Source organism: Colobus angolensis, unplaced genomic scaffold (assembly GCF_000951035.1).
Source record: "Colobus angolensis palliatus isolate OR3802 unplaced genomic scaffold, Cang.pa_1.0 Scaffold58, whole genome shotgun sequence".
Classification (NCBI taxonomy): Eukaryota; Metazoa; Chordata; class Mammalia; order Primates; family Cercopithecidae; genus Colobus; species Colobus angolensis.
The window spans coordinates 2,918,923-2,930,491 of record NW_012119376.1 but is presented as its reverse complement, the minus strand read 5'-3'; the positions used below and the strand labels follow the sequence as shown (position 1 = coordinate 2,930,491).

Genomic DNA, 11,569 nt, shown 5'->3' with positions numbered 1-11,569 from the left:
AGGAAGGAAGGAAGGAAGGAAGGAAGGAAGGAAGGAAGGAAGGAAGGAAGGAAGGAAGGAAGGAAGGAAAATGAAGAGAAAGACATCCTGCTTAGTAAGAGAGATGCCAACAATATTCTGTCTTTGTAACTCAAATTTATTTATTCCCTGGTTGCTTAAAAGTGTATGTAAGACCTAAGGTTCCTGGTGTCTCTCAGTCTACAAGTCATTCCACTACTTACTAGCACAGAAAACAGGAAGGGAGAGAAAAATATTTTAAATTGGCATTTCCTAAATCCTAGTTATTTCATTTCCAAAATCCTGGACATTTGTTTACCTCTTGAATTCTTCTACATCTATATATGTTACATCTATCATAATGTATTGAATACCAAAATATAAGATGTTCACAAAATAATATTATTCAATCCTTCCTTGATACTTTTCCATAACTTGTGAGTGTGAACCCTTTCACTCTTTTTCTAAGGACATTAATGAATTTTAGAAATTAATCTAGATTGGTCATACTGTATTTTGACAAAATAAAATAAATAAGAGACTAATCTAGATTGAGATTTTCTCCATAATCCAATAATAAGGACTGAAAAACTTGAAAACAGAACAATATTTTGTCTTTATAGCTCAAATTTATTTCTTGTCAAGATCCCATAAAGTTATTTTCTCCTCCAACCTAAAATATTAATGGCAATATACTAGCAATGTACTAGTGATAAAGGAATCACACTCCAGGACACAGTAAACAATCCCAAACTTTCTGCAGCTAACTCAAACACGCATATTGAGTAAGGCAACGATGATGCAAATAATTCAAAATGGTATGTAAAACTCAAATTGTTTATATTTCTCTTTAAAGTATTTCAAGTGATAATATACCTAGCAAATAAGATGCAGTACCACATGATTTTAGTTAGATAAATCTGAATTATTACCCAATCTCTGATATTTTTTTGGAAAATCACATTTATCAAGCACATCTTCACCTTCTTCTTGATTTTAATTTCTAAGATATTCTGTAAGCTTTACTTTCCATCACTTTTTCTGAATTTTAAAATTTCTATCATCTTTTGTTGGTGTAAGTTCCTATACTTTTTTTATGTTTTCAAATTTTTTTATCGTGTCCTATTCCTATTTTATATGTGTACATTCTTGCCATATATCTTTTTTTTTTTTTTTTTTTTTGACAGGGTCTCACTCTGTCACCCAGGCTGGAGTGCAGTTGCCTGATCTCAACTCACTGCACCCTCCACCTCCCAGGTTCAAGCAATCCTCCCACCTTAGCCTCCCAAGTAGCTAGGACTACAGACACGTGCCACCAAGCCTTGCTAATTTTTGCGTTTTTGTAGAGACGAGGTTTTGCTATGCTGCTCAGGCTGGTCTCAAACTCCTCCTGGGCTCAAGTGATCTGCCCACCTAAGACTCCCAAAGTGCTGGGGTTATAGGTATGAGCTACTGCAACCAGCTCTTGCTATGTATCTATAAAACTAATACAGAAATAAGCATTTAATCTCTTTCCAGCCTAGTTCCAGATTTGTTTGTTTGTTTGATCTCTTTGTACTGTAATCTCTCCCAATAAATTTGCATTATTATTGACTGACAATTCATATTTAAGAGGAAAGTACCAAAAAACTGATTGCAATTTCTTTTTTCTGTGGAAGATGACAAGGAAAGGGCAGAGAGGTTATCACTACAAAAAGATCAAGCCTTCTTTCTAGATTATCAAAAACCGTGAAGGGTATTCTGAACTTTCCTGCACATATTTAAAAAGGAGAAGAAAATGTCACTTCTCTACCTCATATCTAACCACATATACTATTGTAGAGGTACTGCCGTAGTTTACTTGGGCTGCTCTAATAAAGTACCATACACTGGGCAGCTTATAAACAACAGAAATTTGTCACAATTCTCAAGACTAGGAAATCTAACATAAAGGCATTGAGAGATTCAGTGTCTGGTGAGGGTCCCCCTTTTTTAACATAGATAGATCTTCTTGCTGCTTATTCAAATGGTGGAAAGGTCAAGGGTCTCTTTGGAGTCTTTTGTAAGAGTATGAATCCCATTCATGCGGGCCCCACTCTCGTGACCTAATCATCTCCCAAAGGCCCACCTCTTAATGCCATCATCTTGGGGAATAGGATTTCAACATATGAATTTTGGCCAACATAAACATTCATACCAAACAGGCATTATAACCATAAAAGATATAGAGAAACTTTAAATAGAAATTAAGACAATAAATCTCTCACTTTGATAAGATTGCTAGAAACAGATACAGAAATCTTGGTTTAAGGAAAGCAAGAACCTAGCAGAAATGTTGGCCTTTCCAACAAGGAGGATTATGAGCCACCTCCTGCAAGAAAAGGATAGACCCCAGTGATAGTCTCTAAATGATACACATTTGAATAAAAGGGCAGAATTGAAAATCCTACCAAAACAGAATTATAGCTGAAAATACTATAAACACTTATCAAAATGTTATTAGTACTGAGACATAGCTTACGATTGTCGAAGAAAATGTTGTATACCAACTGTGTGTATCTTTGAAACAATTAAAAAGCAGAAATTAAAATGAGATCATGCAAATTAATGTGGACATGTTTTATCATGCTTCCTTCAAATATTTACAGAAATGTGAGGAAAAGTATTTCTTAGTATAAAAAGTGTTTCACTGTGTATATTAGCATAGCAGGTATGTGTAAAAAGGTACATTTTCCCTTACAAATGGTCTCAGGGGAATATCCCTAACTGAAAACTAAACACTAGAGAATCTTGATCAAAAGGCATATAAAGAGAAAAATAATCACTATTCATGTATTAAACCTCAATAAATAAATAGATTTCTTCATCAATTCTTATTTTGGATCTCATTTGTAACATCTGTGTAGTTTAAATTTTAATGTAAAGAGATAATTGCATTTAATCATGAAACAAAATACATAATAAAAATGGGATCTTTTTTACCTCTTACAGAGTCATCATAGCATCTCAAAAATCTCCATCTACACTAATCTTTCTAATGACACTACCCAAAATTTCTTTCTTTCTTTCTTTTTTTATTAAACTTTCATTTATCAGGCAAGGAATAGGTCCACAAAAAGTCTGAGTGTAAACTGTATGATAAGAGAAAGGTCTTGCTCACTGTTATATCTCTAATACATAACACAATGCCTGGCCTGGCCAATAGAGTCCATAGGGTCTCAATAAATGGTTGAAACTATAGCCTGAGCAACAAGGAGATCCTTATTAGGAGCAATTGTGGTAGGAGTTGTTGGGTATTATGTTGAAGTGGGAATGGTGATGACAAATGGAGACTGAGTCTAATCCAGTGATGCCTAAGATGCATCAATATTCAGAAACACCTAGAGAAATAAAAAGAGAGAGAGAGAGAGAGAGAATATGATTAGGCTTCTCTGTAGACTTACTAATGCAGAGTCCCTAGAATGTGAAGTGTGGGATTCTGCATACTAAGATTTCCAGGTGATTCTGATGATAAACTGGGTTTAGAAACCATGTTTTAAGAGAGTTGTGTGCAACAGTAAGCATCTTTGCCACAGGCTTCCAGCAAGGCTGTCCAGTGCAATGGGTGCACATTCAGCAACAGAATGGATAGTATCCAGAATCCAGCAGAAATTAAGTATTTGAAGAATCAGATGCCTGCTCTTTAATTATGATATGTCACATCATGAGGAAGACATGTATCTTATTTGGCAAATAAGGGAAACACCACCTTGTGGCCATGAGTTTTGTGCTGTTTTATCATTTTTCTCCAACTAAAACATTTGGATGTAACAGATACATGGTTAGCACCCAGGAACCATAAACCCAAGCCTGATGTAATCCCTCCTTATTTGTAGTGTGCCCCAAAAGTTTCAGATCAAGATAGATGGATAATCTTCAAAAGCTATAAGCAACATATAAATTATGGCAATATTATGAATCTTGTGAGAATTATACAGTGCCTAATTCAGTGTGTGAAATTACTTCTAAGTATAAAAGAAAGAGATAAACTAGAAGTGTTCAAGATCAATGAGTAAAAGATATCTAATTTATTCGAGTCAAATATAATAACCTTTATTTAACAATAAGCCCTGTAAATTCAAATTAAAAACTAATAAATTATGTGCAGAAACTACAATGGATTCTGTGTCTATGGTGATACAAAAATAACAACAGAGCATTTGTTATGGAAAGCAATTTTTTCTTTTTGAAAAGGCAACTAGAAAGCTCTCAGAAAAACCTATGACTCGCATTTTGTGAAAGTATGGGTCATTTTATATTTTCCAACTTTTCTTTTCCCCACCTTTGATTTCCTCCCTTTTTAGTCCTGTGGTGTGTTGTTTGTATCTTTATTTTTAAGCTGCCTTAAATTCTCCTGTCACAAGTTTGATATGGTTTGGCTCTGTATCCCCACCCAAATCTCACACCGAATTGTAATCCCCAGTGTTGACAGAGGGACCTAATGGGAGGTGACTGGATCATGGGGGCAAATTTCCCTTTTCTGTTCTCGTGGTAGTAAGTGAGTTGTCCTGAGATCTGGTTGTTTGAAAGTTTGTAGCATTTCCCCCTTAGCTCTTTCTCTCCTGCCACCATGTGGAGACATGTTTGCTACCCCTTCACCCATCTGCCATGATTCTAAGTCTCCTGAGGCCTCCCCAGCCATGCCTCCTGTACAGCCCGTGGAACTGTGAGTCAATTAAACCTCTTTTCTTTGTAAGTTACCCAATTTCAGGTAGTTCTTTATAGCAGTGTGAGTAATACAAAGTTGAACAAAAATAAATTTAACATAAATAAGTCATCACTCTAGTATTATAGGGTGAATGTGAACTATTCTTTTAAAGAGTTAGAAGCACACTCTTGGTGCCAATCTCACTACCAATTACGAGACTGAGAGGCAAGGGCTATGGAGCAAAGGAGAAAACATCATCTCCAGTCAGGGGCAGCTGATTAACTTGAACCTGAGCTTCAGTTAGGAGTTTTGATGAGAAAGCAGCAAACAGTTAACAGCATGCCCTCCCACCACTAGATGAAGACTGATGGAAAAGTCCTATGAATCCTAGGGAGTGTTAGACCCAGGGCCTCTATCCAATCTATTTCAGTATCTTAACAAATAATTACACTCAATAGAATGTCTGTTTGCATTGATATAATATACAACTAATATTAATGATTCAAGAATTTATCTACTGACCTAGTTATAGAATAAAATCTGATTATCCTAACCAGCGCACAAAAACTTTGATTTTTTATTAATAATTACCAATATATTAGAAATTTAATCAGATTTGGTAAAATATTATTTTTGTGTTTAATCCAACATTGGCTATTTGGTATCAGAAAAAAATGTCACCCAATACATTAAACTAATATTAGTTTATTTTTTATAGTTTTTATAATTTGTATTTTAAAATTTAATTTATAAGTACATTTTGGTTAGCATATAAGAAGCCAGAATAAAGAATTGATATCTAATTTTATATTTGTTAATACATGAAATTATAAAGTTTACAGTTTAGCACTAGGAATCTGTGAGAATTTTTCCTATGAAGGAAAAAGGAAAACTCCATTCCTAAGAGTAATTTGCATTTTAATAATATGCTATCAGAGGCCAAAAGGTCTTCAAGAATCAAAGAAATAACATTCCAAATTTGGAAATGCAGCTACTCGTAGATAGAGAAGGAGATCACTATAACACCAACCATAAGCAAAATATGGCTTATGGGGTGCCACCAACCTGATGTCACAGCACACATGTCCCAGTACTCCGCGGTGGAAGGTGGGAATGTGTGTGTGTTTGTGTGTATGTGTGTATGTATAAAACTGTTAGAAACATCATACAACATAGAATATAGAAATACTTTTAATCAACTTTTAATCAACTACTTTATGTAAGCAAGCAAACGATGTACGTTTCCAAAATTATAAGAAAAATGTCTATCAAGATGACAGTAAAAAATGAAAATAAATTAAGATCACCACTATCACCACTTCATACCATGCACTGTCTCTCCTCCAGCCATACTGGTTATGATGATGTGCCTCTGAGGCATGACTGTAGTGGGCACAAATGCTGTTGCCTAGGGATGTGTCTGCTGAAACTCCTTGGAAGAGTATGGAAAGTCAAGGATTAATAATCACAGACACCAGTCGGGCGCGGTGGCTCACAACTGTAATTCCAACACTTCGAGAGGCCGAGGCAGGCAGATCGCTTGAGGTCAGCAGTTCGAGACCAGCCTGGCCAGCATGGTGAAACCCTATCTCTACTAAAAATACAAAAATTAGCCGGGCGTAATGGTGTGCACCTGTAGTCTCAGCTACTCGGGAGGCTGAGGCAGGAGATTTGCTTGAACCCAGGAGGCAGGGGTTGCAGTGAGCCAAGATCACGCCCCTACACTCCAGCCTGAGCAACAGAGCAAGATACTGTCTCAAAAAAGTAAAATATAATAATAATCACAGATACCAGTGTCATCTGACCACCCTTTGGCCGTATCAAACAAAGTGATTTAGGCCTCGAGGTGGATTCAAAATATTTGTGTTTTTCATTTTAGTCTCTGCAATCTAATGATACTGACATCTGACATCAGTGAAGTATAGAATAAGAGGATCCACTTCACATTGGAATATGCTTTCTGAAATCTAATTATCTTCCTGATTTTTACTATGTACTGTGATCTCTATTTTTTAACTCTCTGCTGTTACTTTATTAGGCAAAGACCCTTAGGCCATGTATGAAGACAGAATATCTACTGTTACTTTATTAGGCAAAGACCCTTAGGCCATGTATGAAGACAGGATATATACACAAATAATTGAATTTATTGTTTAAAGACTCTAATAATAAAGTTTTGTTTATTTGTTTATTATAGGTTTTTTTTTTTTTTGGAACTACTACTTAATTTTGAATTCAGGGCACTTCTTTTATTTTGCAGTTACATTTTCTGATGTTTTTTCACTGTAATAAATCTCATGAATCAGCTCCTGTACTCTTTTTTTTTTTATGCTTGGGTGCTTTGTTTTAAACTCAACTTTTAAGTCCGCAGGTAAATAAAAAATACTATTAGTAATTTCTTATACCCAGAATTGTAATAATGTGGATTAATGGTGAAGAGTTCAGACTTTAAATGGTGTTCAAACATGTTGACACCATGATGGCTAGCTGTGTGATCATAAAAATAGTACTGAATTTTTAATCTCAGTTTTCTTAGCTTTAAAGTTCTTAATTTAAAAATAATAGTGCCTATCTCACAGCGTTGTGAGGATTGAAAAATCACACACACAAAAAATAGCACTGTACTAAGTACAATTAATCCTACAGTTGATTCCACATCCTCAAGAAATCATAGCGTTTGGTGAGATGTAGTAAGAGGTTATCAAGTACTAATCAACTACTGATTGTTATGCTCTAGAAGAAAAACAGAAGTGTAGACAACATATAACAAACCATTTCCAACCCATGTTAAGTGAATCATGGAAAATATTGCATAACTTCATCAACAGTTACTCAGGTTTCCTAGTTTATATTTCCTAAACACACTCGTAGACAAGTGTAGCCTACAGACCAAGTCGAAGAGGCATCTCACCTTTCCTTATCATTATTACTAAATTATTCATTCTGTATTCACAGAGTATACAACACACAAATGAAACAGAAAAAGTCAGTAAATATATGAGGATTATTATTTTTCTCTGATCTTGGCCAGGGTAAATTTACCTGTGTAAATCGTCATGTGTCGCCATGATAATAGATTGTAAAACCTAGTGTGAAATAAACTCCAACCCTGGGTCTTGCTACCAATACCATGTCTTTAAAATGAAAGCATAATGATAGTAATTTAAACTATTGTGGTTGCTAATCATTAAGTTTTATTCTAATCATTAAGTAGGTTTTTTAAACTTTCTAGGTAAAATAAGATTGCATAAAGAGGAGCAGCTAAACTAGTCATGTTTTTGCTTTGGAATTCAGAGAAAACATTTTAAAAGATAATAGAAATGCTGCCACATAAACAAAATTAGGTACATAATTTATACAAAAGGCACCTAAATTTCCAGGAGTGTGGTTTTTAAGAAAGTGAATCACTTTCAGTTTCTCAAGTCTCTGTTGAATGCCGTGTTTCCCTCAATGAAGATTAACTCTTCAATGCCAAAGTAGTATTCCAGTATTATTGCAAATACCAGGAAATTCAGATACAGACTCATTTTTCATTAGTAATCGAATATGTAAATTAAAGAGGAGAGTGAATACCAATTTAATTATCCAAGTTAATTGTTTATCTAAATAGCTTCAGTCAGTCCTCCACTCCCACTGAGGGAATTAAACCACAGTTCCATGTAAAGATAGCTAACTTTGCATTTTCCCTCACCCCTATCCAAACATTCCCTTCTGCTTAAATGGACCTGGAGTCAGGAGACTTGGATTTTCCTCCCTTGTCTTCCATTAGAAATTACATTCCCTGGGTCTCAATATGCACATCTGAAAAATGACAAAGTTGAACTAGTTGATCTGCAAAAAAGACACTTCACACCCTTAACATATGTGAAAAGCAGATTTAATATTAAAGATGTATTTTGGGTACCTATCTGTGGGAAAAAATAAAGTCTCTTAGCTTCAGGTATTAAACAAGAAGAAAGTGAGAAGTCATCTGCTTAAAGAATATGTAGTAATGTAATTGGTTTTACTTCTATGAAATAGTAAAATTCAGTTAATAAATGTAAGTAAGTTCTCCTCCTACTTGAAAAAAAATCAAAATTAAATATTTCCCTAATATTAAGCAGACATTCTTACCTATTAGATTCTTATTCTACTGCATAAAGGAAAGTACACTCACAAGATTTTAAGCACACACAAGCTTCAACAAGATACTCTTTTGCACGTTTTTTCTGTAGCTTTTCTATGAAATAATATTCCCTAAGTGTCAGAAGTCAGACTAGGATATGCAATTTTAAATGCAATTTTGTTTTTTAAAACATAGTAATTTTCATGTATTTTTCCAAGCCTCACATCTCAGTCCATTTTTACCCTGTTTACTCTGCTTCCCAGGTACACACTCTCTCCCTCTCTTCCTCTCGACACCCAACCTTTCCTTGCGTCCTTCTGCCAGTAGGTGCACTCGGGTGAGTCTTCTCTCCCCGCCTCTCTCCACGACTTTTCCAAGCCACCCACAGCTACCTGTGCTCTTACCTGTCGGCGCTGAGGGCAGTGAGAGTGAACACGGAAACCCCCACGGAAGTGAGCTGGATGAGCGGGATCAGTTTGCAGCCCACCTTGCCGAACATCCACTCGTCGAAGAAGTAGCGCGAAGCGTCCACCGGGACGCAGGTGAGCAGCAGTAGCAAGTCCCCTGCCGCCAGGTTAGAGATTAAGATGTTGGGGACGCTCCTCATGGCGCTGTTGGTGACGAAGATCTTCACCAGCATGATGTTGCCCAGCAAGCCCACGGTGATGATGAACAGGTAGAGGGACGGGATCACACAGCGGATCACTAACTCCGCGGTAGTCCCTTCCGAGGCCGGCAGAAAATCCCTTTCCCACCCCTCTGGAACGAAACCGCTCTTGTTCGCGCCGGAGGTCACCGAGAGGTTGGAAAGAGACTTAGAGGGCATGATCTCCTTTCCAGCAGAGTCCGCTGGAGTTTTCACGCACTCCAATGCCCTGAGGACTGCACGCCCACGATTTGGGTTTAATCGATGTTCCTTCCTTTCGCCCCTGCAAGTTTACTGCCCGCGGGGCGCGCGTCATTGCGCCCCGTCCGTAAGCGTTCAGGACCTGGAGAGGGTTCTGTCCACACACTCGGGAGCTTCGCTTCTAGAGGGAGTAAATGGCTCCGGTTAACTCGGAATTTAAATTAAAAAAAAAAAAGCAAAGCGGTTGCGTCTTTGTTCCGTATTCAGTGGTTTGTTCTCAAGGTTAGCTAGGGGAAAACGGCCTTTCAGGGACAAGGAGCTGTCCCTCGGGGATCAGTAGAAACACCTGCCCGACTGTTAGCCCAGAGAAGGGGAAGTCGTCCTGGCGCTATCCAGCGGGCCGCGGCTGAAATCCTGAGAACTAGCGCGGGGCCACCCGCAACCTGCTTTTCCCATAGCTTTGCTCTTGTTTGTGAAGTTCCTGTTGTATTGTGTGGAACCGGACGGGAGCTCAGTTCTCCGTGTATGTGTGCGTGCCCCTATATACATCCATCCTTACCCGCCTCCAAGCAGGAGGAGCCCCAGGCAAGAACTTTGGAATCTCTGAGGATTTAAGGGCTGAATTGGCAAGTCCCTAATGCTGAAACACAGAATTCAGGGGGAAAAAAATGAGTGCTAAAGAATAAAGTTCATAAATAAAATCCTCTCGCTACTCTTTTTCTGATCATCTACTTTTCTTACCTAAATGTGAAAATTATTTCCTATAGTTGGTGTAGTATTTTTAAATTTACATTTTATTGAATTATAACATGTATAACGTACACATTTCTTAATTGTTCTGCTTAATCTAACCATCATTCAGAGCCCACAATCTAACCACCATCTCCCAAAATAACCACCATTTGGCTTGTTATTAGATACGTGTGCCTCCTATTGAGCATCGTATAAATTGAATCATTCAGCATACCCTCTTGTGTCTAGGTTCTTTAACTCGACACCATATCTGTGAGATCCACTCATGTTTTCCCAGGTGGCATTTTTCATTACCGTATACTATATCATTTTATAAATATACCACTGTTTGTTTAACTATTCTATATTGATTAACATTTGGGTTCCTTACAATTTTAGTCAATCAGAGTAATGTTTCTATGAACATTCTTTTACATGTGTTCCGGTGCATATTTGAATAAATCCCAGGTGTGGATTAGCCAGGTCGTAGAACTTGAGTACGTTCAGCCTTACTGGAAACTGACATTTTTTCAAAATAAATTACTATGTTATTTTTTCTTTGGGAATCTTGCTTGACAATTTTAATTGTCAATTCTATCTATTAAGACAGAATATATGTATGCTTATGCCACTCATAGATATATATTCAATAAACATCTGATATGCTGTTTTAAATAGGCTGTCCCTAAAACAAAACAGCTTCCCAAATCACCACCATCTGAGTCTAATGTAAACTGATCAGAAACGGTGGCTCAGTTCTGGAGCTAGCTAAATATCACTCTTCATTAGGGAAAACATTTGGCTAGTTCTTTGTTATTAAAGGATAAAATTGAATAATAGCATTGTAACTAGCCAGGGACTACCTATGATGATCTAGCCATAAACTGATAAAATGTGTATATCTGCAACATCATTTATATATTAAGGAACTTTTCCAGATATTGCCCACCAAGAGCACTGTCACCTTATAACTGAATTAGACAAGGTAAACATTTGCATTGTAATCAATTTTGAGTTTTGTGTTTTCTATCTCAAATGAAAGTCATTTTTGTACTTTTCTAGAATTTCACTACTTAAAATAATTCATTATAAAATTAAGACTAGTTAAATAGAATATTCATATATAAATATATTCAAATATATAAATATTCTATTTATAGTTATAAAAATTATGTACATATATAGAGGGAGAGGGAGTGAGGGAAAAAGGGAGAGCAAGGAA

General features: G+C 36.6%; 1 protein-coding gene across 1 annotated transcript in view; it reads right to left on the bottom strand.

Moving 5' to 3' along the window:
- NMBR (neuromedin B receptor) overlaps window positions 1-9,729 on the bottom strand; it is a 13,615-nt gene extending 3,886 nt beyond the window's left edge. Inside the window, exon 1 of the mRNA XM_011962052.1 lies at window positions 9,173-9,729. Coding sequence (XP_011817442.1) covers window positions 9,173-9,594 — 422 coding nt within the window. The 5' untranslated portion in view covers window positions 9,595-9,729. The remainder of the gene's footprint in view (window positions 1-9,172) is intronic.
- Window positions 9,730-11,569: the final 1,840 nt, after the last annotated feature.